The following is a 27,994-nucleotide window of genomic DNA, read 5'->3' as shown; positions in this document are numbered from 1 at the left end:
CTCCTTTAAATAGTTTTTCTTACCTCTTGCTGCAAGAATGTCTGAGGAGTCTTACTTTGAATCTAAAACAGAGGAGTCAAACAGTGCAGAGATGTCATGTCAGATCACAGCAACAAGTAACGGGGAGGTAGCTGGCATGAACCAAAGTCTGAAGGCCTTGATGATGACGGGCTTTGGGGATATCTTCTCTCTGAACCAAGCAGGATCTGTCCTGCGTTCTGGAATGCAGATAAACATGCAAGCCAAAAAGAATTCTTCTAAAACCACCTCTATGAGAAAAGGAAAGAAAATCAACATGGCTTTGGGTTTCAGTGAATTCGACTGGTCAGATGACGATGGTGATGATGATGATTATTTTGATGACACAGATGATAGCAGCGAATGAAATCAGTTATAGAATTAAATTTGAAATCGGTTTTAGCAAAGCAAACCAATAAAGTTATAGAACAAGAATCCTGTCAGTTTGGTCTGTTCAAATCCTGTAAAAGAAAAAAAAGATGTTTTCCTGGCTGAGCATGTTTGTGTGTAGAAAGACATGTTGTTTTTGTTTAGATTGTGTTGACTTATTTCTGCTTTGATGAAATTTGGAATTAAACTTTCCAAAGTAATTGAGATTACTATTAAGAACCATGATTATATCTATAATTCTTGATGCCTGATTACAGAAACTATGGCTTGATAAACTTAAGATCTGAAAACATTGGGGGAAACTTCAATGCCTTTAATGCCATTAATGTACTTCAAATTTTTCTTTTGTGTTTTTTGTCATTTTCCTTACCCCTTTAATTGTCAATCACATGAATATATTTGTACTTCCAGATTTGCTATTCTCTACAATCCAATCTTTCTTGCTGTTGCAGTAAAGGGGTTTGCTGTGTTTCTAATTTAAAGCCTTTTTCAAGGCGGTTTTGTGGGAAGTCACAAATACATTTCTTGGGAGAAGGGAAGCTTGGTTGAGAGAAATAGAGGGGTTAGTTAAATATACTGTTTGAAAACTGAATAGCAGCAGAATCTAGATAATCCCTATTAGTAGATGATTTGTATAAATGTTCTTTTTTTCCCTCTCGTGTGTGTGCATGTGTATATAATTCACTCTAGCAAAGCGGATTGCAATCAGACCTCTGCATCTATTATCAGATATTGTGATCTAGAAGCTAATTTTCAGTTATGTTGATGTAAATCCAGGAAGCCTCATTAACTTTGATGGACTTATTCTTGTACCTGAGAGTAAAAATGGGTGTTAGCAAATTTTGATTCTGTTGCACCTCTTAAGCCCTGTGTGCTAGCTATCCTTATGAAAGGACAAAGAGAAGTCACAATGACATTTCAGCTTGGGCCCTACTACTGTGGCTTATGTGAAATTCTCAGTGATGGCAGTAATGTGAGGAATATTTACGAGTCTCTGAGTATCTATTTTTTGTAGCTAAATCACTTTTAAAGTATTGCCACTGCTGTTATGACTTACCGTAAAACTCAGTGTGTAACAATCTGCTACAATAATTGCCTGCCAGGCACTTGTGTTGAGAGCAGTGAGTACGTTTCTCCTGATGACCCCTTTAGCAGTGATGCAGGAGGAGGGAGGGAAACCAGCGCAAACACAAATGCAGGTTAGAAAGGAAGCTGATATAAAATATTTGCCCAAGGAAGAAGGGCAGCATTTCAAAAGAAAAATGTTACTGTCTAGTTCAGCTATAGTGGGGATAAGTCATCAAAATCCCATTCTCAATTACTGGAGGGGTTTCTTTTATGAAAACTTCTGTTTTTGAGTGGCTTCTTTAATTATAGGCTTGTCTGTTACACAGCTCTAACCTACGTATTATGGTGAGTGTTTTTGTAGATAGCTTAGAGAAAAATAGATACATTAGATAACAGCAGGCCTGAAATCATTACATGTTCAGACAACAAAAGAGAAAGTTCTTTGAACGAGTTTTCCCAGAGTGACGAGTGGGCACCTCTTCGGGATGTGAGAGGATTGTTTTATTCTTCATCAGCACTGGTCTGGTAGCCTGTGAGGCAGCAAGCGCTTCAGTCTGAGCTCTCTTGCTCTGCTTGGTTTTCACAGGACTAGTCCTTCCCAAATGCTCAGTTTCAGTAGGATATAATTCCTCATTTCCCCTTCTCCCTAACAGTTGCAAACCCATTGACTTGAAGTTAACCCTCATGGATCAGGAAGCCTCTATCATGGTAGAATCATAATTTAAATGATGTAATAAACTTACTGTGTATCCCAGGGGGAAACATGCTCCTTCAGCACAGGTAGGGATGGCATTTTAGGTCCGTCAAAGCAACCTAACTTTAGAGAGAACAAGGGACATTGAAGGGCAAAGAATAAAATGGAAATATAAGCAAATAGGCTATTTCCAGTGCAGATTTGTACTATTTTTGTAAGTTTACGTCTGCTAACACCCACCTGCCACATTGCACACAGGAGAATTTGATGTATTTGTGTAATCTAATAGGTGCACTTAAGATCTTATGATGTGTCATTGTGCATAGATTACTGTACCACATATGCAGTGTAGTGTTGTACAACTTTAACTGAAAATGAAATTTGGTTCAATACATTTCGTGTTCAAAACTATATCTGTATCTAGCACTGATGTTTTGCACTTTTTAGCATCTGACATTCTCAGAGCACTTTATGCACATTTATATTTGTGTGGGTTTTTAATTGAATTTTTAAATCCACTCCTTAATCTTTACAGAATTAAAAATAGTCCTTAAGTAGTATGGCTTTTTTAGTTATAAAATAACAAGATTTAAGTCTCTTTACAAATTTCTGTGCTTATTACCCATGTGTGTAACTTACTTCAGCAAAATATTGTCAGAATTTGGTAGCATCCTTATAGGAATTTCTATTTACTTAGTTCCAGTTCTTTTGTGAAAAGAAAAAAAAAATTACTCTTCCCGTTTCTTTCACCGCACGTTATTTTTCAAAGCAAATTAAGCTATATTAAGGAAAAAAATAAACTCATAAAACTTGCTTGTGTGTTCAGAGTAGCAAAGGTCTATGAATTGTAGAGAAAGTTAAGGATAACATGACACACTGTTGGTGCGGTTCCCTCATGACAGTGTTATACTTAGGATATTGGCTCTGCTTATAAGAAAAGAATGGTATTGATTGCATTTTTACTTTCCTGTGATGGCTTTCATAACAGGTGTCTGCAGTTTACAAGCCAAAAATCATATGTGAGAATCAGCTGTGTTTTTTCTGCCTCTGTTATGCTCCTAGCTAGCTAAAGAGTTTGGAAGTGTCTCTGTAGGGCCGGTATGTTGGTTGGAGGAGATCAGAATATTTCGTCTTCCACACCTGATTTTGCTCTGCAGTACGGCCCGGTCTGTCTTCTGCCTGTGTCAGCACCACAACAGTCCACTGCCACATGGTGCCTTCCCATGCCTCATAGGCCTCTCAGCACAGTTGTCCCCACTGGGCGTTTTGGGATCCCAGATTTCTCTACCTTCCCTAGTGCTCTGCAGATATCTGCAGTAAAATAGTATTGCTGTAGTTGACAGAGGGGATATGCAAGAACTGGGCCTGAACTTCTCATTTTTACCAGGCTGTTGTACTGCCAGCATTGACTTGGATGTGTGGCCCAAGAGAAGAATGGTGAGGATTGTCTTCTGGCTCGCTTAAAGATGCGGGGTGAGCTGGGACCAAGACAGGATGTCCTAACTCCCAACTTTGTTTCTTTTCCTTCAGCACTGGGGAAAAAAATGGGGAGGAATTAACGGGGTGGAACTCTTGATCTGTTTGTTCTTGTGACCATCACACCAGTAATTCCTTGGAGTAGCGAGTGTTCTAAGGTACGGTGTGTAGGTGTGCTGCATCCTCAAGCCAGTCGGATGTCCAGCTTGGAGTTTGTCCCCTCTAGATGTGAAGGGCTTTTGGTATATGAGGTCTGGAGTAGCTCCTTGTCGCACAGTTGTGTTCTTGACTTGTCATTTGTTTATCATTTGAGTGGTTTTGTTAGGTGTTGACTCTCTCTCCTTCTAGATCTTAAAGCTGTTATTCTGAGTTAAATATATGTTGCAATAATGATTCATATTGCTATCAACAGTAGTGAGTCGGTAGTGTGCATACAGCTATTCAGTATCCAGCAGAGTTACTGTATGTCTTTAGTACTGTAGTTCCTTTTTCTGTAATCAGGCAGCTTTTACAGGTTTTTAATACGACCTCTAACTTGACAGAGGTTTTAACTACAGTCCTATGTAGAATGTTCAGGTAGAAAGATAAGTTCATTTAGTAATTTTCACAGCCCTTAAAATGCACTGGTAGGAATCTGGAGGAGAATCCTTTCCCTTTTCCCCCAGACTTCAACTTAGTGTACACTGTAAAATCTGCACAGAGATTTCTGATGTGTGAAAATTAAATTTTAAAACTGTAGAACCAACAACCTTCTTTAAACATTTTATATTGTGTGCTAAATATTCATAATGCCTTTCAAAGTCAGATATAGTCCACTGCATTTCTTGCTTTTGCACTACTGAAAAAGTTTTGTACTGAATAATTGAAATTGATGCTACTTACACTTCAAGTGTGAACAGATGAAATTTGAATAGAAAATATTTTCACAGTGTTAATTTTTTTTCTCCCTTCTGAAAAAACAATGATGAGCGCAATGCCTGTGCCAAAACTCTTGTGCTGTAAACTGAATATATAATTTGTGTGGAACATGCAATGTTACACTTCTGTGTGGTAAAACCTTGCAGCGTCAGTTACTCTCTTTATTGCACTTGACATATGATGTCTTGTTTTATTCACACTGTGGATTTGATTTTCCAGTGTAAAAACAAAGCAAACAACCAAAAAGAAACCATGCAATGTATTCAATTTCCTCAATTGGTGTCATAAACTTTCTTTTGATGTGAACTTTTTTCTTTGCTTCTCTTTGTTCCAAACTTCTATTTTGCAATAAACATTTTGACAGTAAATTTTATGCATCTGTGTCCCTGTGTAAAATACTGATGTTTCAAGAGGTTCCTTGTTGTCTGCTGGTTTAAGTCATTTTTTTATCTTACTCAGTGTGTGACATTTCTCCATCTTTTTTTTTCCTTCTTTTTTTTTCCTGAATTTTGAAATAATACAGAACATATTCTGCCTCTGGTTGTATTTAAACATGGGAAAACCTGAAAAAATCCATTGTGTAACCAAAAATACAATATTGGACTTCTGCAGTAAATGGTTTAATCATACAAGTCATTCTACCAGGCTCTTCATGCAGCACCAGCCCGTCTGACTATTAAATACCCCCATAAGGCACACCCCACTGCCTTCATAAGGATCTTTGTGGTGACCACTTGACCTCCCTCGTGCTCAGATGTTACCCCAGCATTACTTCTGCCCCACAGACTCCTGCACAGGCTGCAGGTAACTGTTGTCCTAGGGTATGCCTGACTAGCAGTAGGTTGAGAAGATTGTCTTTACTACACCATATTTTCCAGTCAAAAAGTCAGGAAGGTCTCGTTTTGTCTAGCAAGCACATCTTCCCATCTGCCACTTCACCGTGATGCCTTTGGCTCTGTCCACTTTGGGGAGGCAGTGGGCAAAAGGATGGGTGTGAGGGCCTGGTGGATCCTTCTCACAGAGGCGCTTTCGGCTGGTCTCGTGGATGGTTTGTGCCCAGCAAGGTTTGGCTGTGATGGAGGTGGTGGAGCAGGAGGAAGAGGGTCTGAAGAGTCCTCAGGTCTGGCTGGGCATCAAAAAGTTGTAGTTACGGAGGCAAAGTCGAGGGGCGTTGGGCAGCCAAAAGCTCTTCAATGGGAGTTTCACATGGTTACTGCAAAGGGCATGTCTGGAAGTTGTGGGTGGATTACACTAGAGCCTGGTCTTGGTGCCTGGAGAGCCAGGGAGGTGCTCAAGCTGGACCAGAACGAGCAGCCCTGCCCTAGGAATTGGTGCTCAACTGGACGCAGGCAGGGTGAGGGCCTGCTGGGGGGGCACGCTTGGCCTGTGGTTGGGAGCCAGAGTGTTTGCGGGCGAGCAGAGCCCACAGGAGGTAACAAAACAAACCCCTGGAGGCTGGTGGGTAACTGAACTGGTTCTCTTTTGAGTCAGTGTTACATACATCAACTAAGTTTGCAACTGCATCATGGCATTGAGGCTTTAGGAGGTGCTGAGTGTCCAAATACATACAAATTAATGTTAACCCTTTATCCAGATAAAAATGTAAAGAAGGTGAAGCCTGGGGTAGCATATTTTTGAGTGAGTAAAACAGAAATCAGTGTTGCAGTGAGGTCTTCTACTGTGTCAGCTTTCAAATCATCCCAGAATTTCACGTCCATCCTCCTGTGTGTCTTCATGGTTTCCTTTGTGCTTCAAGAGCTAACGGCATTGTGCATACAGCAAATGTACCACGCACGGGCTGCGACCCCGGAGGGGTTGGGGATTCGGCGCTCACAGAGCCTGAGGCGAGCGGTTACGAAGTGTGGGCAGAAACCAAAGGAGAATTGTCCTTGCGGGATGACTAGCTACAGTGGCCTGACTCCGAGTTCTGCTTTCACTACTGATTAGTGGCAGCTTTACTTCCTTCTGCAGAAAGTACCTGTTGTTCTGGAGAGTGTCGTAATCACAGCATTATTTTCATTGCAGAAATCAGATGGTATCAAATGTGTAACAAAAGCAAAAGCCTTCCTGTAGCATCAGAAACCAGAGGCGAGATAGCTGGAGAGTCAGCCCGCGATCGGTCTGAATCCAAGGGCTCAGGCTGTCAGCCATGCGAAGGGCTCTCAGTATGGGAGTCACAGCCCAACAGCCTCCCCTTCGCAGGAGAAAAGGAACCAAGTAAAATTGTCTATGGGAGTGAAATTTGGGTGGAGGGGAGAAAAATAGTCAGACGGTTTTCCTTTCAATCCGTATCTCTCACACAGTTGCTGCCCTCCTTTGATATTTGTGCATGGACTGAAGAAGATGTGGTGAGTATCTTGTGCTAACGCGGCCAGCGTTGTGCTGCTGGAGCTCTCTAGCAAATTGCAGTGGGTATGGAGGGAACGAAAGTCGAATCAGAATATCTGTGTGAGATTGTACTGCTAGTTGCTTGGGGGAACTTGTGTCCCAGAAAAGCTTTAAAATGGCCATGGATAAATTAAGTATTTAAGTGACCCTGATAAAACAGCCACGTTCTCCAATGCCCAGAAAATCTGTGCTGTGAGTTTTCAGCAGCCAGCACCAAATTCCTAAACAATCATTAGGGAAATGTGGAAGTGCTGTAAGAAGATCTAAGCAAGACTTGTCCTGGAGAAGACAAAATGGGTTTGGAGGTTTCCATGCTGCTGGGATGGAAATTAACTGAAGGTTAAGAGCTTCAATGGGGTGTAGCCTTCTTTTTACTCTTTTGTTCAGTTAAAATGCAAAGAACTAATATTAATGATTTATCTCTAGCATGTCACTGTGCCATAGTGATTTTAATGCCAGAGCAAAAGTGAAAATAGCCCTGGCTACTGCTAAGGGCTTAACTTTGGCCCTTTTATCACATGACAGATTGCTAAACTTTTTGCCTCAGTCCTATTATTCCTCATAAAAATAAATTAAGGAACATGGTTGTAAAGTAGAAGGCAGTTAAAAAAAAAAAAATGCAGTCACTGATGTTGGAGAATCTTGAGTCCTTTAACCCCAAATAAATATTTTTAAAATTATTTTTTAAAAGGAGTGATTATATTTGTATGCTCCAAATAACGGTAATATAAAATTTTGCTGATATGAATTTCAAGATTGATTACTCTTTTTTTTTGCAGTTTTTGTGGATGCAACAACTTACTAGAAAAGGTAAAAGCTATTCATATGTACCTTCATGTTCATATTCATGAATATAAATACCTTTGTTTATCTTTTTCTCCCCTCAATGAAAAGCCCTGTGGATTTCTGAATAACCTCTCTTATCTTAAGGCGATGCTTCTGGTGAAATGAGTGTATATGCTAGATTGTTTAAGGAACATCATATCACTGGGAAACGATTGCTTCTTCTAGAAGAAGAGGATTTAAAGGACATGGGAATTGTTGCCAGAGGACACATCATCCATTTAAAGGTATCTAATAGTATATGTTGAAAGTTAGAGTAAATTATAGTGTAAATATTGAGAAGGATTCTACAGTTTTACAGTAATATTAATTACAAAAAAAAAAAGTTATAAAGCAAAATAGCTTGTTTGGTACAAAAAACAAAAAAAAATAACAACAGAGTTACAGATTTATATGGCTCTGGAACCCAAAGCAACCTGAACATTTTATGAGGTGTAAAAATGTGCCATGATCTTCATACTCCTCCACATTTCTTAGTTTTGTTTGGGGCGGGAGAAACAGTACTTCTGGGGGTTTGTCTGAGGGGGCCATTTACCCAGAAGAAAGCTTTGGGTATCTTCAGAGAGTGCTCCCTAAGATTTCTCCTCAGCTAAGAGATCAGATATTGAAAAAGTTATTTGAACTTAAATCTCTGAACTTCTCCAGTTTCACATCTCGCCTATAACTTAAAACCTACTTTGACCAACAGAACTCCCTTAAACAACTTTTAAGCTGGTTGATTGACAGCTAAGTTGCTTTGCTCTTAAGGCTTTGTTTCATGTTTTTCTGAATACCTAATGTTTGCAACGAATTCAGAAAGCTGTAGTCTGGAAAACGTGATCACAACAGCAGTAATAGTGTTAATACTGTAGCAACAGGAGATAGTTAGGTTTCCTGGCAGTCAGCTTTGGAAGATTTCGCTAAAAGCAGCATCTGGGATTCCGTTGAGTCTCAATGAGTTTATACCACAATTTACTAGTAAAGAGATACTTCTATCCTAATTGCTAATCCTGCAAATTTAGCTTTGTCTCTGTAAGTCACAGAGATTTATTCCCCTTTTGCTCATCAGCTGTTTTTCCATAGCACACACCATTACTGATATCTTTAATTTGCATTTCCTACAGGGAAAATTATTGAAACTTAATAAAGTCAATAATGCCCAGAATGAAAGATTTCAGCTTCCTGGGTTGACTGAGCATAAATAAAAACAACCAAAACAGCGTCCCAAACATCTCTTTTTCTGATTAAGCAGATCTGACTCTGAATGTGAAATGGGGTCAATCTAGCGAGACAGTTTCCAGAGCAGAGCTGTATTTTAAACTGCTCTCACATGCCCTAATGTATCTACAATGAAAAGCACAGTGTATGCTGAACTGCCCTGTTGTTTGTGCTGGTATTTGTGGTATTAATACAATACTGAATAATGCTCATCTGATTTTGTTGTGTTCTTTTTTTTTATAGACTGCGATTGAGAAGTTAACCCACGACTACCTAAATCTGTTTCATTTTCCACCATTAATTAAGGTAAGTCTGATTGTTTATATAAGAAGTGCTTCTCATGTTGGTATAAATATTTTACTGTTCTCATGTCTCAACTTTCCTGCCGTTGGCTGGAGGGCGAGGCAGCCTCTCACATAGTGGGTCCGTCACTGCTTTGACAAATGTGGAGGGTCAACAGCAGCAATGGGTCTCATCAGAACAAGTGGCATAATACTAGAATTTGTTTTCAATGAGGCTCCAAGATTTTGTCATGGAACCAGTGCTTCTAAATTAAAAGTCTGCTGGTTGCAATTCCTTTAATGTCATTAATCAGAAATTACTTCTAAGAGCCATTCCCTTGAACAAGTCCTGCTGACTGCTCACCTCCAAAGAAAGGCAGACCTCTGAGGAATGAGCCCATCATTCCTCAGTTTATTGATGTTGCAAGGGAGAAGAATTATTTGTAACGTCTGGCTAGCCATGTGCTAACCTGTTGGTTTTCTGATCTTCCTAACAAGAGCTATAGCAAAGGGAGGGAATGTTTGGGAACTTCGGGGTTGCTGGAGCAGATATTTGCCTGATTTAATTCTGGGAGCTAATCAAGCAATTCTAGATTCCGAAGCCTAAAGGAGCATTTTTAGTCATGATTTATTGCAGAGCTATAGAGTGAAATCCACTTAAGGCAAATTTACATAAAGTGAAACACTGTTCCCCAAAGGGGAAAATGAAAGCCTGGATGTCACTGCCATGCCATGCTGGCTGTAATTCCAGTGAAGGTGGCCACCATGGCATTATGCTGCTGAGGAGCGGCTTGATGAGGAGCAGGGACCACCCAGCACCTCCCAGGTGTGATAGGGGCAGAGTGGTGGCTCCTCATGCTACCTGGCAGGCTTGTAACGTCAGAAAGGCAAACCCCTGCTCCCACAAAAGGCTTTGTTTCTGCTTCCTGGAGGTCTGGGGTAGCCATAAGCTCTCACTTTACCTTGTTTTGGCAGGACTCTGCAGGTGATGCTGAAGAAAACATAGAGAAAGTAGTGAATCTCGAACTTGTTTTTGGCTACCACTTAAAGCCAGGAAATGGTCCAAAGGTAAGCTGGGCATGTTGGATCAGCTTGGCTATCTTTTTAGTCACTACCCAGGGTGTCCCGTTTCTTCTGGATGCAAAAAAAAATTACCTGCTGCAAGAGGCTTCTTGTGTTGGAATATGCTGAACTAATGTCAAGGTAGCAAGTAGGGCTGAGCCAGTGATGGGCAAACATGCTTGAGAGTGAGCTAGGAAGAGCATAGTGCTGCAGAAAGCTTTGAGTGAAAGCTTTTGTTTCCTTATGAACAATTTCTCTAACTGTCATTTTTGTAATTCGGGCTTTGGGTTTGTTCCCTTTATCCCAACGGGTGTTTAGTAACAATCCATTTAAGCAGAAGAGCCTATTGCAAATGGAGGAGGTTAATGATGAGGGACAGTTGGGCTATGGCACATGCCTGATGTCAGTGGACATGCATTAGTTTTGTCTTGGCAGAAAGGTGGTGTCTTGTTCTGTGACCAGGAAGAGAGGAAAATGCGTGGCATGCTTAGCTGCTGGCTGGGGAGGACAGGTACCGCTAGTGCCTCTCTTCCCTCGCAGCACCAAGCAAGGTGCAGCCCACTGCAGACAGCAAAACTCCTGTGCAGGGGTCCAGCATGCCATATCCAAACAAAGTCCTAGCTCCATGCCACGTTGGTTCAAGTACCTCTCATTGCACCCTGTGTAAGGGGAGTGTTGACAACCCCAGATGTTCCCACAAAGCATTTCTACCATGTTCTCGAAAGTGAGGATTATCCTGTGCCTTTCATTTTCTTTATCCAGCCTGCCACAGACTCTGAGTTCAAGGGTTTTAGAATTAATCATCTATGTGGAAACGGTGTGCAAAGTATTTCTGAGTTAGAGTCAGGGGTTGTGACAGCAGGATTTGTTTCCTTTTGTATTTGACAAATCTGCATTGTGTGTCCATCCCAAACTTGTGGGTGGCTGACTTTTCATCTTGTGTTATCTGACTGCTTTGCTTTCAGGGCATATTGTTTGCAGAAGTCTCTTGATTTCTGTACTTGGTGGTGCTTGCAGAGAAAGCATTTAGGTTTGTACTTAGTAGGAACTTGGACTCATACTGATATCATTTCATCAATTTGAAAAAAGCATTTTGCTTTTTGTCTGGAGATTTCCTTTTTTTTGTTTGTTTCTTTTATCTTGAGCACTTTTTTCCTATGAAAATTTTCTTTATCACTATGTGAATGACTTAGACTTTGTCAGTGTTCTCAAATGCATGTACTTTATGATGCTTTACAGCTGCTGTTATGTAGGCGTCCATCTTTCCCTCCCATGTGCAACTTCACCAGAAGCAAAAAGGCCATGCAGTACCTTGTGTCTCCCTTGTATTTCCAATATGGGCTGTGAGCCTTAGCACAGGAGGGTGGGCAGTCTGCCCCAGGAAAGAGCGAAAAGAGGAGTGAACAGACCTCTGAGAGTTTTAGAGAAATTCAGGTTGCAGTCGTGCCTACTGAGTTTGAGGACAAGCAGATATTTTAGCTGTGATAGCAAAATTTGTACATGAAGCAGTGTTCCAAAGTCTATGGGACAGAAGCTAAATCGTTAATAGAGAAAGGGGCTAGCTGATGGTTGTTTTTTTTTTTGCAGGTTTTTGAAAGCCCAAATGACAAGCTGAAGGAGGGCACTTTTTTCAGTTGTTATTTTTTGTTTGCTTTCTTTTGCTTCTGTCTTCCCCAGGACCTCCTTATTGGAGCTCTCTGCTCCCTGTGCAGTTCTGCCCCTTCCCAAGGAAGCAGCTCTCCCTGCAGGCATGTGCACTGGCATCCACCCCGCTCGGTGATGCCGTCCCTGCTGCAGCTCCAGGGAGCGTGCTGTTTGTCACCTGAGGTTGTCTGGGCTGCAAACTTTTTTCCATGGTCTGTTTAAAAACCCATGCCTGTCTTAGATATTGAAGTGAAGCCAGTTTTTAAAAGTGGTCTGGAATGAGAGGAACAACCAAGCGAGCTTTCAGGAAGGCTGCTGTGGCCAGTGCGAGCAAGGTAGTTTGAGTGAGCAGCACATTAAATGTAACATTAACAAAGCATGCTGTGGTAGGTAGAATATACAAAATTTGGCTACCTTGCTTCTTTGAAAATCCCTGGATACAATCTTCTAGCTCCCCTAGAGGCTGCTTTAAAGCAACTACTGCTGCCATCACCCAGATTTGTAGTGAAATGGAGATACTGGGGATACCAGTATCATGATTGAAGGGTTTCAACTTCTTTTACTGTCCCATTTTTTATAAGAGTGGTGCCTATTCATGTAAAACTAGGTCAGCAGAAACACTTGGGATCATACTTTCCACCATCTTTGCAGCTAAAAAGCTGGCCTACATCAATTTAAAAATGATTTTCTCGAAGGAACTTTGCCCTAATCAGCCCCTGTAACAGGCTGCCTACCTAAGAAGCATATCTCCTGTTTCAGCCATGAGTAAAAAGAGGCAATAAGCTCAATCTGGGTTACAAGTGGAGGATGTGTGTTCCCCAGGTAATGTGTGGACTGCTAGAGCTGTGTGTACCAGGAGAGGTTGTTCGGCTCAGCTGGAGTGGGTGCAGCAAGCAGGAAGGGACTGTGCAGGGGAATGGCTGGCTCTGGGGGGGTTTCTCCCCTGGCTGGCTCTGCCCTGTTCCCCTGGGCTGAGCTCCCACAAGTCATTGTAGGCTAAAGGAAACACTGACTTCCCAGTATGCAACTTTACCATCTGCAGATTTGTTATCTAATTTAAACTGCATCTGCTAGTGGGATTATGTTGGTTTCCACTAGCTGATAGATGCAGTCATTTCATTACAGTTTCCTTCCCTTTTTAGCTGCATCTTTGGAGGTGATGAAAGCTTGGTTGACCTTTGTGCTCTCTGAATGCATCAGGAGTGAGTGCTGCAAAGCTAACCTGGTTTTTAGAGGTTTCTCTTCCAACTCTTGTAGTTCAAGTTATGTGGTTACTTCCATTTACTTCCTTTTAATGACCTTTCCATAGACAGTTCCCACTGAGCTGAAAGGTGATAGCTTTAGGCATTTTGTAAGAATTTTTATTCCACAAATTAAAAAAAAAAAGGGGGGGACCAATTAACTCCAAGATACCAAAGAGGGTAAAAAACAAACCCTGGCAATTGTGGCTTGAGCTGATTCGCAGAACTGCAGAGGGAATTTTCAATGGCTTTCTCATCCTAGGTGGCTCATTAAAATTTCCCAATCAGGGAAAGGTGTCTGAGCTGTGTCGGCTCCACACTGATGAATCATCCAACCTTAAGAAGGATGGTTCACAGTCTTTTTGTCTCCCGTTGATGCATTCTTTATTTTTGGTCCTCAGAAAGGCAGATTTCACCATGCCTTTGAATGTTTTCATTTTTACTGAGTGTGGCACAATCTGACCTACATCCAAACACAAAGCCTTGAAATTGGCTCACCATTTTTGCCTTATTTTTCCCCTCTCCCTCCATTTGACAAGGTAAGGAGCAGAGCCTCATCAAAACATCCGCTGTGTGAACTATTTTCTAGCTTCAAATATCCAGATGGGGATATATTTTAATGCTGTTTAATGCTGCTATTTAAATGTGTAGTGCAAAAGTGCATATAATATTAAAGCTACTTCATAGAGAAAGTTTTGACCAACTCTTCATGTGGAGAAACATGGACTTGCAAAATGTGGCACTACAGGACAAAACAGTACTAAAATAGTTGTATCTGGCCTGTAATTTCAGGTGTTTGAGGCCATTTCTACTGTTTCGTCCTCTCCACCCACCCACCGTGCCGATACTGATAAAACCTTTATTTACTTTCTTAAAACTAATTCCTAGTTCAGACAGATGTGGTATAATGTCACTGGTTTAGTTTGCTAAGGTACTTGGCACGTTACAAACCTGGTAAAAGTAAAGCAGTGGCCTAGGTCTAAAATTTTAAATTTCAGTTTTGTTATTTTTCAGTTATATCGTACTGTCTTTATCTGACCCATCCTTCTCAAGATATTTGCAAGTAACTTGACTTCCTAGCGTGGGCTTATTTAACCTTACCTCAAAACCTCATCATCCAGAGCCTGTCTCTCATTAAACCTCAGGGCACTCAATACTAAAGGCTGAGTCAATGCAAGCAGCACAGTGGCTGTGTTTGTGTGCCATTCTCATAGGTTTGCTCAGACTCTAATAAGTAGTCAGTAAAGTGGTAAATACTTTCTTAAGGAAAAAACAAAACAACAACAAAAAAAACCCTAAGCTGTAAAATAACACCACAGCCATATTTAAACATAACCATCAAGAGTAACTGCTGTTAATGTAGTCCACCGGCAGTGGATCAGTGGCAGTGTCAGACATTTAGTGTGGGCTGCCTGAGCTCCATGTGCGTTCTTTCAGAGGGGTTTCCTGGGCCAGGCTCTGTGTCTGCACGAGGGCATACATGGAGGCAGCCCCATGTCGGTGGGGCCACAGCGCCTGCTCCACTCTGGCATGTTTACCCCTGTGCTAAGTGGGAACTGCCCCGCAGGAGGACAGGGCTGGAAGTGACATGCGTGGTGGTCACCAAAGAGCCCCGTGTTTTCCACATGTCCACATTTTAAGTCCAGCCACATGGCTACCTGAGGGCACAGTGAGGTGTTTCGGCTGCGCTGGCAGCGTGCGGAGGAGGAGGAAGGCCCTGCGCCTCCTCAGGCCAGCCTCCAGCCTGCCGCGGCCTGTTACCTGGCCAAGGAGCAAGGGCTCAGGCTTTCTGGGAGGCCGAGCTGGCAACATAAACACATGCTCGCTTTGTTTCTTTACGTTGTAAGAGCATCTCTCTCGCAAAGCCTCCCCTCCGCCCCTGTTTTTCTCTTCCTCACGAGTGAAACAAAACCGGCGGCGGAGCCACCTTGTCTTGCTGGAGCCTGGCTGGCAACAGCCTGCCCTGACCTGAGACACGAGCCATTGTTAAGGGTATAACACATTTACATATTTTGCAATAAAACATCAGTTATTTGCATTACTGTGTCAAGTTTTATTTGATTCTTTCACCTAAAAATGACTCATTTTCCTTTCTTGTATTTTAAAAACCAACTACTCTAAGCTTGTTTGAGAATAATCAAAAATTGCCCATTTAGCTAGAAGTCATTTTCTTTTCAAAAGGCAAATGTTATTTAATCTTTCAGCTGTTCATTGTGCCATCATAAATACTTTCTTTTCAGCACAGTTGTGGGGACTGAAATGAGCCCACTAATTGCCTCCCATTTCGACTGACATGTGGTGGTTTAGTGGAAAGAGAACACAGCGGGGAGAAGGAAATAGGAGGCTGAGAAAATGAGAGCTAATTATTTTCACTGCCTCATGTCAGGCTCTGTGTCAGCCTTGTTTTTACAAACTGGAAGGTTTAGCACTAAATAAAACAAACTGGCGTCATGTTTTTATATACTGGCAGTGTCATGGAAGCAGCTGCACATCTCAAAGACAATATAATGCCTGCATTCGCATGGACACCATCTGACAGCCACTGTGAGCCACTGCTAATGAGGATATCACAGTGGTGCCAAGTGAAAGGTGCTGAATTATGTATGATTCTTCATCAGTGCAGCAATAGTCCTGTACATCATTATGAGACATTGTTTTGCTGAAGAGATTAAAACATTCTTAGTTCCAGACCCTGCAACCTATACACGCTACAAGAGGTTATTAATGGAATTTTTAGGGAGAGTTTCTTGTGGATTTCTTTTTGGTTAAAAATATCTCATGGGACAAAGCCGTGGTGGGTCATGACACTATATATATAAAGAAGAGAAGCAAATTAACCGTAATTGTGTTATCTTCCTTTAAATCCAGAATAATAAAATATAGTGTAGCAGGGTGATACATAATGATAAATAACCCAAGTGCTGTCACTAGATGTTCAACTCTAATGCCTTTAAAACAGCAGGTTTCAGCAGCTGAGATAGATAATAGCTAAGAATGTAAAGGAGCTTCTGGGGACCTAAATAATCAACATGCTACTACTTTTAGTACCAGCATGACCAACATTTTTTTTTCATATTTGTTTCATCTTGTGTTACATCTTACTTTTCTTCTAATATCCAGTTGCTTGCTACAATGCCGTTTCTGTTTTTTCTTGAATCATAAAAAAAAAAAAGTTTATTGCAACCACTGATTTTAAAATTAATCCTGGACTTGGGCCTCCTTGGAAAATGAGGTGTCTCCCCAGCAGTAGTTTGAAGCTGCTGTTGCAGGAGACATGTTTGTTGTTTAAAGACTGTGCCTGAGCTTTTTCATTTCCCTTTCAGTTTTTGTTACAGACATTAGTACATACAGGGTTAAAGGAGTATCGTCACTGCAGTAAGCAGGAGACTTAATTTTTAAAGTGTTCTTATTTTCTGTTTTGAAGATGAGAAGTGGCTCAAAATACGTATGTGATTTGCTTTTCTGCTACCACTGTCATTTGCAGAGGCTGCTGATTTAGTAGCTTTGTCAAAATGTTATTCAGAAATGTTTTCCACCCAGAGTTTTACTGGTTGTGCCTCTCAATTATGAAACTATTTTTTAAAAAAATAAAAAGCTAAAATTATTTAAATCAAAATAGAACAGGTAAATATTGAGATGTACTTTGATATTTGAATTACAAGACATCCAGGGAAATCTCTTTGAAGCACCTTGTGTATGTATATTTATCAACCAGACATTTTGAATAAGCCATTTCCAAATTATTTTCCCATATAAGTCTGGCACTAAATGTATTCTCGATCCAAGAAATCTTTTGGCTCCAATTCATCAAAGATTTGAAATACATATTCTTGGTTATTCTAGCCAAATTTTTGCTTATATGGTTGAGCATCTCTCTCCTATTCATGGCTAAATAAGAACCTAAAAATCAGTCGGAAAACAGGAAAATATGTCCCATTTTGTGGTCACATATCTAGCATTATTTCCTGTGTGGCTGAGCAAAATAAGTTTATAAGAAAAGTAGCCAACTACTTATCTTAGATATTTCCCAAGGATCTTGATTCTGAAGGCACCAAGCTTGTTTCTTTCTCCATCCTTTTCCTTTTTTCCTTCCCTCTCTTTTTTTCTTTTTTCTTTTCTATCCTTTCTTTTTTTCTGCCAGCCTCTCCTCTCTCTCTTCTTTTTCTTTTTATCCACCCCCCCCCCAATCTGCTGACTATTTTACAATAATGCAGAGTGAAAACCTTCCCAAATAAAATGAGACACGCATTTTCAAGTGACCAGGGTGCTCTCAGCACTTAGCTCTTAGCGCTGTCATTTGCTCTTTCAGTATCTGTGCGGTATGCCTGGAGAGGACTCCGAGGAGGATGGAAGGTTTGGGGGCTGGATTTTAAGGACGGGTGAGCGTGTTTCTGCCTCTGAAGCTGTGGCTTGTAGCAGGGGAAGGCGGCATTTGTGCAAGGCTTGTGCATCCACAGCTGCGTGGGGCAGCCTGATTCGTTACCGCATGGAGAGGGCTCCTGCATGCATGGCTGATCCGGCAAGGGGCCGGGCACTGGCAGGTGCCCACTGCCTGCCAGACCCTGTATTTACAGAGTCTGTCAGCCTTGTCTTTAAAGATGGGAGTTTGATTTACGTGGTTTATTGAAACAAGCTTGTATTTTCCAGACTTGGTCTGTATGGAGCACAAAACCCCGAGCCGTGAAGGTGCGGGAGCCCTGTCACAAGGCAGCAGACAGCTCTGGTGCTTGGTGCTTGGCGCTGGCTCACAGCAGGAGATGCACTGAATTAGGTGACTGGTAGTGTTTTATGGCAACGTTTTGTTCTTCACTTGGCTGAGGTGTTTTTGTGAAACTTATAAATATCATCAAGCATCTTGTCTCTAACCTCAGTTTAGGTCTTCAGTAGGGAATCCAGGTAGCACAAATTTAGGAAATCCTGCACAAAAGTCTGGCAAGGAGGACAGCACAGACAGGAAGAGGAGCACAGTTTGAGAGGTGAGGAGGAGTCCAAGGCAGCTTGCTCCACTGTTGCTGTTCAGTCCCATAGCATGTACAGTCTTCAGCTGACGTCAGGGCCAGCACAGCATACTGCACCTACTCACCTGGGAAGAGACAGGCATAACCCCAGAGGAGCCCACAACCCAAAGCAGCAGGACAGAAAAAGGACATGCAAAGTGATGTGGTCTGTGGTTAGGAAATGGAGGCACAGAGTGACTTCAGCACCTTATCAGGTCGTGCAGGAAAATGATGGCAGAACTGGAAGTTGAACTTGGTGCATCCGAGCCCTGGGCCACTGTCCTGACCACTGGACTGCAGTACCCACCGCTCGCCAGGGCGATGCAAAAAACAACCCGCACATCCACTCTCCTCATAAAATGCAGCAGCTTTCAATGGGGACAGATGGACACACAGGGCCAAATGCTTTCATAAGCATAATTTGTTTTGCGGTTCGGAAATGATTATACTCCAGTTTTCTTTTATCTTGGAATTGCCAATTCAATGCCTGATTGAAAGCTTTGAGACTTCTGAGGGCTGAGCTCCTACGTTACATTTATGAGAGATGCACGTGCAAACACTAGCAGATAATCGCATGTACAAACGGATATCTCTTAGGCTGCTGTACGTTTGTGTGTGCAAATAACTGCTTATGCCAGCCCTTGGCCCTAGGCGGCCATCTGTGTCCTCATTGGAAGTTTTTGCATTTTTTGAGTAGCATTAAGGAGACGACTGCCTCCCGCAAATGCTGAGATTGCACCCACCTGGCCAGCGACACATGGGACCCTCCTGAACCCCTGGCACATCTGGAGGGGCTCCTGCCTCTGCGAAGGGCAGTCCCCGGCCTGGCTGCACAGAGATGGAGATGCTCTGCTTCACTGCAGCCATCCCTTGTCCCTCAGGGGACTGATTTCTGGAGGAGCTCAGTGCAGTGGACACTATCAAATCCCAAAAGCACCTGCTGAGCAGGTCCCAGTCCCCAGAGCCTGCTGTCCCCAGCGGGAGCCTCCCTGGCCATGGGCAGGGCCCCTGGTCCCAGTGCTTAACCCACACCAGATGTACTGCAGGATGCAGCTGGAGCCATCAACCTCTTGCAGGCTCAGACCTGTGCAAAGTGCTGGATGGTGGCACCATGTTCAGCTCATGGGATTGCTTAAAGACATTGCTTTGGTCTGTTAGACTTATTTTCTAAGCTGAGCTCCCTTATTATTCACAGTGCTGCAGGAGGTGAGTGGGAGCTGAGGATGCTCCATGCCTCGCTGGGCACTCGGGTTCTGAAATAATTGCGCTGCAACAACCAGCTCATCCTCTTGCCCGTTATTTCAGCAGCTGTCTTAATGGCATTGCACAGACCCTCTGGTCCTTCATTCCCAGGTTCACCAGGAAGATGTCCCGAGGGCTGGCTGCCAGCTCTGGCTGTGATGCCAGGTGATGGCTCCCATGGGTGCGCCGTACCCCCGCTGCCATGCGGGCGTGCAGAGCTCCCACCTCCTGCTCAAACAGGCTGTCTGCGCCGGTGGGTGAAGTGCCACCGTCCTCATACCTGCCAACGTGGAAACTGTCTCTCAGGGTGAGCTCAGCAGGGAGCAAGCCAGAGAAACAGAGGGTTTTCCACTAGCAACACTTTCACTGGAAAAGTGCATGTCCTGAAATATATATATGTTGCTTGCCTTTTTTTTTTTTTTTCCTGTATGGAGAGGATTAGGTTTGGTTTGGTTAGTCTTGTTTTTTGGTTTTGTTTCATTTTGTGTTTTTATTATTATTATTATTCTAACAATCCAACATTCTTTTTTTTTATTATTCATAGGATTGTAAATGGAAAATGTACATGGAGATGGACGGGGATGAAATTGCAATAACCTACATAAAAGATGTGACATTCAACACTAACCTACCTGATGTAGAGATTTTAAAGATGACAAAGGTATTTACAGCCTTAAAGCTTTCACGAATTCACAGATCTCAAACAAAGACATTAAAATACCACAGCAGTCGACTTTTGTGCTTGTGGAAGCTCAGTCTCTTGACAGCTTTTAAATAAAATGCACATTTTAAACAGATTTGTATCATAATAGGAGCTAGGTATTTTGGTTCTCTTTTAAGCTGACAATAATGCTAACAATAGAAAAATAAGAGAAGGAAGTAATTTATATTTTCTTGTTTTAATTCCATGTTATATCCTCTGATTTTATTACCCCTTTTAAAGATCAGAATGTTCAAAAATTACTTTCCTTTTCAAGAAGAGAAAGTGTTTTAAATGTTCCAGTTTGAAACTTCATGTGATGTCTGTTTTTTTCTCTTTTTTTTTTTTCTGACATGGTTTTAGAACTTTTACATGCTTCTAAAACTCCCTATTTCATGCAATGATGGGTTCCAAAGACTGAAACCCATCAACATGTTGATCACAGGCAGTACAGCCCTGAACATCTGCAATTTAGTGTCACTGGGCATTTACCTTATTTCAGAACCTGCCTGTAAGTATTTACCAGCCAGCATTTAGACTGCTTTTACCATAACCAACGGAAGCTTTGTTAATGCACAGGACATTCTGTTTATTGTTATTTTAATAGATTGTTTTTATTAATAAGCTCCACTTGATAATAGCTCACGCAATAAATGAAAAAATATACAGCTCGATTACCAGTTAGAACGCTGCTCTAATGTGCACTGATTTAAAACAAAACCAAAACCAAAAAAACCCTACTGAATGCTTTTAACTGTGGTGTTTGTTTTTTTTTGCCAAATTTTGTTTGTTTGTTTTCTGAAGGAAAAACTAAAAAGCATACTCTCAACAGAATTTTAGGGAAAATATGAAAATATGTGTCTTTGGCAGAAAGAATTCTCATATTTAATTCTTGCTGGTACTATTGTTATAGGTATTGATTTCTGGAGCTTCACTGTTGCGATTTTATTGTAGTTATTATTTCATTGCAAGATAGCTTTCTGCTTAATTTTCAGAATTTCCATTCTGGACATTTTATTAAAAAATAAAAGGCTTAAAGTTAAACAAAGCAATCACCAGATACAATAAGATTAACTTTTAACATGCTTCAACATTTTTGTTGTCTGACAGGGACTATCTCCAAGAATCTTTAGGTATTTGTTCTTGCTGGTCTCTGGAAGTCTACCACAAAAAAAAATTGCATGCATAAAAATGAAAAAGCGTGATTTACCATAAAAATATTCCATGTTGTCTTATTTACAGTCAGCTGTGGAAATCTCTTCTTAGTTTCCTTTTGTAAACAAGGAAATAAAAAAAATTCAAAATATATTGCTTTGTCTCATAAAATTTTAAGAAAAAAGTATTGGTGTTAACAATATGGAAAAGGTTGAAAAATGGCAAAAGTTGAAAATATCTTTGGGATGTTTCAGCAACAAGTCAGGAGAAGAAAAGCACCTTGTAAAATTTTCACCATGTTTTTTTCAGCCCCCATTTGTTATGGAGAAATGGATTGTGGGGATAGAAGAACACCAGTCTGTAGAATATGTTGTTACATATGAGGTAAGTGCTAAGAAACAAACAAAAAAATGTTCATCCAAGATAAAACCTACATGGGAGATGTGAAAATAGCATCCTCTGGCTCCTTTGTATCCTATAATCAAGTCTCATCACCCTGTAATTAATGGTAAAATCTAAAGTTTGGAGCAAAAGCTGAAAGAGGTTTACAGAGACTATGTCCTCAGGCAGCTGGCTGAAACAGCTCTTTTTCTCAAGGACAAAAACTCCTTTTGCTTGAGGTGTGACGGTCAGTGTGCTTGCATTACCTGGAAACCGTGTTTTTTACCCTTTCAGTGAAGTTCTAATTAGGAGAGCTGAGGAGCAACAGGAGAAGAAAGAGAATGATAAGTCAAGAGTAAAATAAAATAATAAAATCCAGAAGACAATTTAACCATGTACTGTGATAGAAATTAACCTGTTTAAAGAGAGTTTGTGGTTACTTATAAAAGTGTTTTTATGAAGACCAATGCTGTGGTTCACACTGAGGCTAATAATCAAGATTCCAGCTCTGTCCTGAGCAAGGATTCAAACACTGATGGAGAGATGGGGAAATCGTGGACCTTTTTGGCTTGTCTCAGATATGAAGAACAGCAGTTTTCTGTTGCTGCCACAATAACCCTAGGTTCTTTGAGCCTGGAATTTCTCACAGGAGTCATAGGCCTGTAATTGAACTTGATACTCCAGCAAAGTAAATGTGGAGGATTCCCGTGCAAAAATACCTGCTACTTCTTTTAGCAAGCACTGCCTATGTGATGTTCACATTAATATGACAAGTAAAATACTTTTTTTTGTATTTGTAGAGGAAGGCCTTCAGATCTTTCCTCCACATTGTACGTGAATTGAAATACTTGTTCACTACCACATTTTTAGCATAATCATAAAATACCAGCCAAAATTATTCAGAGGCTAAAAATACATGAGAACTGGCTAAGTGATTTTGCAAAACAAACTCTATATTCAAAGTGCTGCTGCTGCCCAGGCACTAGTGGAAGCTCCCTGTTAGGAGAGCGTAGTGGGTTGTGCATTGTTGTGTCCTTGTGCCTTGTGTTCTCATGTGTGTTGTGTCCTTCCTGAGCAGAGCGACGTTAGAGCTCCCAAAACCACCAGGCATGTCCAAGCTATCCACTGGAGCAAGGTGAAAGTGCAGGATGAGGTCGAGGCAGTACAGCTCATGATACAGACCTCGCTCCCCAACTCGGAGGGGCATTCACGGAGCAGGTCTGACTCAAGTAAGTCACTACAAACAAACTGCCTACCTTTATTGCTGTCATGGGCAAAGCATACATGTGGAGAACAGCAAAAAGTCAATGCTGTTATTCTGGTCCAACAGCAGAGCACCATCCTGTAGCTTCAGCTGGATTTATAGTCCCTGTGATGTCCTCATAGATGTGTGCAGGAGCATCCTGGCATGTATGACTTAGCTTAAAGGCTAAATGTTAGGTAGTAACATGTTTTATATCGTAGTGCGATTTAAGAGAGATGACCTGCATGCTCCAATAGAAAGCATGCTGGAAGCAGTCCATGGCAATTAGTTACAAATCCGTGGTCTGCTGTAGTCACTTGCAGTAGCACATCAACAGCACAGATCCTTGTTCTCCAAACCCCAAATGCTTCACGTCTTCTATTATTAAGCAGCTTTAAATACAACACATCAGTAATCCTGGGGAACATGAAAATCTCCAGCTTTTAGTCGAAATAGTTAATCTGAATACTGGACAAAATGTTTGCCCCAAGAGAAATGCCCTTCCTCTGCACAAACTTCAGCATAGGAACGGTACCCTCGCTGCTGTGCGGCCCTAGGGAAGGTGCTTGGCTCCTGCTGTCTTGCAGGCTGGTTGTTCTATGCTCAGAGCTGCTGTGGTGCAATCCAGCTCCAGCTCAGGACCATATGGCTGCACCAGTGCAAAGCTGTCACCATGTGTCCACCAGCGAGGCAGGACTTATCAGCATGGATGCACTCATATCAGCTTTGGGACTGGACTGAGAGCACAGATAGGATACTGTAATTATCTGTGTAGCTGTGCCCTTGATGAAGATGTGTTTCTTGATCAGAATGTCAGCAAAGCATCTGCTGGGAAAGACGACAATCTCTTACGTCTCTACCCTCCATCTGTTGGGAAGAATGGAGTTTTCCATAGCCCTTTTGGAAATTTTGGAAGCCAGTGCTTTCAGCAACTTTTGTATGAAGAGCATGCTGGCATTCTGTCCCTGCAATCCAAAGACAGCAGAAGTACTGCAGTCAGCTCTTTCCTCCTGCTCTTGGCCACCCAGCATGCAGGCAGCTTTGCACAAATGTGCTTGGATATGGGTGCCTCCTGGAAGAACTGGGTGGATGCAGACTACTCTTGCTGCGGCCAGCACTCTTGCAGTGGAGGGACATATACCAAGGCTGTAGCCTCAGAACTGCATGTGGGGTGAGGACAAGAAGCCCCCTCTAGATATTATGCTGTTTTGTTAAGTGCTGCCAGCCTGGCAGACCCCATAGGCCCTCCTGATGGCCAGCTCTGCTGTAACGAGGAGTGAAAATCTTCCCAGTGAACTCTTTTTCCACAACTCAACCTGCCTGTTTGGGCCTGCCCTGACTTACTGTTATCCAGTTCTGGCTTCTTCTGGAATAGGACTTTGGAAAAACTTCTTCACGTCTTAAAGATGCTGTTTTTTTTGTAAAAATTTTTGCTAGCCAGAGCAGGTTTTTTTGTGATCCAGTTCACATCAGTGCTGTAGAAATGTTTGAGCTGGGGTAGCTGAGGGGCAGCACAGGAGCTATAACAAGATAGCAGTCAGCAGAGGGTGAATTTCTCCAATTATGTAGCACTATTGCCACATGTAGAAGAGTGGCCTCATGAATTGCATGCTGGTGGTTTAGACTGCAGACACAAAATGGGTGTTCTTATTCCTAAGTAATTGTACCTTGATCTATTTGCAGCACAACTGTTTTGAAATGCAGGTGGGAAACAGAGCATATCCTGAAAGACACGTACGTCTTCACTGCGGATTAGCTATGGTCATCCAGGTTAACTCTAGTTTTGGGGTGATGAGCCATACAGCCATACCCAAGTGTGGTGTTGTATCTTCACAGGTTGGCTCTGCTGCAGTAAGCCAAGCTGCTTTCATTTTTTATGGCGAGTGGTGGGAGAGCTTGTCTGTCCCTCTGGCACTTGGAGGAGTTGCACGAAGTCACTAATGGGTTGTCAGCACCCAAGGGAATAGGCACAGTTCAGAGGAGATGGGTTACCAGCCAATGTGAAAGCTGTGCCTCAGCTCTAGCAAATCTTCTGGCCTGTCTTCTTTACCAGACCACCTACCCCAGGTTTAAAACACCACCAAATCCAGGCACAAAGGTAAGGGTAATACCAGTGTAAGAGGCTAAAATAACCACCAATGAAGACACTACCCCAGTGGGATACTGTGTGAAGCATTTAATTCAGTGTACAGAGTTGGTGGCTCAGAGACCATATGAGGGAGAAGCCCCAGCCCATGAGAGGCTTGAAGAAAGGGGCAGTTCCACAGGTGACACTGGGAGTCCCTGCTGGGCAGCTGTTCTCTGGGCCAGGCACCACAGGCAGCCATAAGAAGCAGAGACTGAGGGTGCCAAAGGGAAACGCTCATGCAGGACTGTGCTAGTGCTGGTCCCAAATGGTACGTGGTGGTCACCTGAGAGCTGGTAGCAAACAGACACCCAAAATTAAGTCCTGAGCCAGCTGCTTCCAAATCTATGAGGTCTGTGTTTTACATCCAGAGTCTTGGTAGGAAGGTATGGGGGAGTGGCAGAGATGACAATGTCTAGAAAGTACACTTCAGCATGCATGTTTCTTTTGAAACAATGAATTTCAAGGAGCTTAAGAATAGAGAAGTTGATTCCCACCGGTCTTTTTGTGAAAGCAGGTTCATCTATAAGTGCAGCTGATGTGCTCTGCTGTGGTGGTGTCCCAGTCGCACTTCGGCAGGAAAGACATTTTCCTTTTGACATATTTGATGTTACGTTAAAGTGATTTAAATCTCTTGGGATTTCAGCAAAGTCTGAGGACAGGAGGAGTGGAAGAAACCAGGAGCAATACCTAGCAAGGACAGAGCTGCTACGCAGCTCCTGCAAAACTCCCCAGGCAGATGCAGCATTGCAGTGGTAGGCAGAGGAGGAGGTCTTTCCTCTGGAGACCAGCAAAAAGTGAGAGAGGAGGTGGAGTCCTCTACTGCGGATAATAAAATTTTGGTTGTGTTTATCCTGCTGCAAGCTGCCAGGGCCATGCTTTCCTGTAGGAATGATATTAGTAATCTTTAAGTACAAATCATTCAAATCTCCCTAGAGCAAAATTACATAAGCTACATTTTCTGCCTGAAGCTGGATAGAGGCTGTGGGGTGCAGCTGGGCCTGACTATGTGAAGTATGTGAAGTAGATTGACTTCTGAATTCACAGTGATAACAACAAACAACATGGCTCTGGCTATCATGGTGAGAAAATGGAGAGAGGGGAGGTGAGTCTGGGAACTTCAGCAGCGGTTTGCACTGTTCACATTGTGAATGGCATGGCCAGTGCTGTCTGGGAGTGATGCTGGGTGGAGGGCAATGCCACAGTGGTGCTGGCACCTGAAGGTACCAGTCCATGCATGTTCTGGAGGTCTCCAGGCTCTTTTATTATGAAAGCTGAGGAGGAATCTGCAGAGGCTGCCAAGAACATCGCAAAAATATTTAAAACCTGTTTGAGTTAAAAATGCTGGGAGACACTTGGGAGTAGAAACCCAACTGAGCAGCCAAATGGATGGTCCAATGAGTATTTCTAGTCTAAAATCCATAATCTGCATGGGCATCAGATATACCTGCATCAATTAGTATTTTAAAAGTCCATAATGTTGAATATACTCAAAACTAGAATTATCTTCTACAAGGCTGGGAGGGAAATGTTGATTGGAGATACGTAGATGTTCTCAGAGAGAGAAAACCTCCTACCTAACCTCATACATGAACTAGACCATGTTTATCCAGCACTTCGCACAAAGATGACTTTGTTTTCCTTTCCATGCCAGGCATCGACAGCCAGTGGATGAAGACGCTGCGCATGCACCAGATAGCCAAGGCCATGTCTCTCCAGCACGGCCACCCCCACAGCCCGACCTCCATGACGCAGTACCTGCCCTACCTTCGGAGCCAGGACTCCTACGCTGCCGCAGTGAGGCGGACGCGTGGTCCCGTCAGTTACCAGTTCACCTCCATCAGCCACTCCAGGAACTCCTCTCCCCTCTCGCACAGTTTGATGAGAAACCTGTCAAATCTGCACCTCAACTCAAAGGGCAGCAGCACCTCCAGCACGGCCTCAGACACCGCTTCAGAGAGGGACAGGTCCACGGGCAAGGCCAGGAATGCCTCTCACAGTGGCAACTCCCGCAGCTCCTCTGATGGGCGGCACAGCGGGACGAGCTCCCCGGTACCCCCCAGGACCTCAGGCAGGGCCTACAGGACCTCCTCAACACCCCCGGCCCCTGACCACCGCAGGTATCCCCGCAACCCCCCCTGGCCCAAGGCCATCCCGGGCATGCCCCTGCAGGGCGAGAGCGAGCCCAGGAGAGGCGAAGGGGAGGGCAGGGTGAGTGAGGGAGGGTGGATAAAGGTGCAGAACACGAGGAAACCCTACAGGCAGAGCACTGGAAAGCCGGGTAGAGAGAGGCCCAGGGGGAGCTGGCGGGGCCGGAGGACGTTCTGAGGGGGGCATCAGCTGCAAGCTATGACAGAGCCAGCTTCCCCTCTCATTTCACTGAACGCTCAACTGGGAGACGACACGTGCTTCTACTCGACGTGCTCCAGCTCTCAGCGCACTGCACTGAAGCCACGACACTACCTCGCTGGGCCGGCCAGCTGCACGGCGCCACACAGAGCCGGACAGCAGACGGGAGGAACCGCCACACCTGCCCTCAGCACGGTGGACCTCTTCTCTCCCAGTACTGATGAATTTAGTCTGGTTGCCTCGCCTCCCTTCAGCTGCTCATGTTCTTAGCTGACTGGATATGCACTAATTTGCTTATTATTTCAATAATAAAATCAGTAAGACACAGCCATGTGCCATAATGAAAAGCTCTCCATTTCTTCTGTAGAAAAGGAGTTGTGCTGTTACCTCTCCCCTCTCCTTGCTTCTTTCTCTTGATGTTGAGCCTGTCTCTGAGCACAGTTTCCACATACTTTATTCAATCTTCTTCTGCCAGGGCTATAGGAGGAGGTAATATTTTTGTCAGACCATCATAATCAGAAGAAACAGGAACACAGAGATTTTTCTTCAGGTCCACTCCAGTAACTTCACTTCTCCACTTCC

General features: G+C 42.9%; 1 protein-coding gene across 8 annotated transcripts in view; it reads left to right on the top strand.

The window, feature by feature from the left end:
* Positions 1-27,729, top strand: part of MAP3K20 (mitogen-activated protein kinase kinase kinase 20) — a 91,024-nt gene extending 63,295 nt beyond the window's left edge. For 5 of the 8 annotated variants that reach the window (XM_040561107.1, XM_040561106.1, XM_040561105.1 and 2 more), the window contains 9 exons: positions 6,868-6,912; positions 7,732-7,762; positions 7,883-8,022; positions 9,236-9,298; positions 10,249-10,341; positions 20,004-20,120; positions 21,624-21,698; positions 22,774-22,924; positions 26,718-27,729. In XM_040561107.1, the coding sequence (XP_040417041.1) occupies positions 6,868-6,912; positions 7,732-7,762; positions 7,883-8,022; positions 9,236-9,298; positions 10,249-10,341; positions 20,004-20,120; positions 21,624-21,698; positions 22,774-22,924; positions 26,718-27,391 (1,389 nt within the window). In that variant the 3' untranslated portion in view covers positions 27,392-27,729. Of the gene's footprint in view, positions 1-13; positions 4,929-6,867; positions 6,913-7,731; positions 7,763-7,882; positions 8,023-9,235; positions 9,299-10,248; positions 10,342-20,003; positions 20,121-21,623; positions 21,699-22,773; positions 22,925-26,717 lie in introns of those variants that run through there. The other 3 variants (XM_040561111.1, XM_040561113.1, XM_040561110.1) reach the window with 1 other exon arrangement.
* Positions 27,730-27,994: the final 265 nt, after the last annotated feature.

Source organism: Cygnus olor, chromosome 6 (assembly GCF_009769625.2).
Source record: "Cygnus olor isolate bCygOlo1 chromosome 6, bCygOlo1.pri.v2, whole genome shotgun sequence".
In the NCBI taxonomy this organism is placed as follows: domain Eukaryota; kingdom Metazoa; phylum Chordata; class Aves; order Anseriformes; family Anatidae; genus Cygnus; species Cygnus olor.
The sequence above is the reverse complement of the archived record's forward strand: the minus strand, read 5'-3'. Positions and strand labels throughout refer to the sequence as shown.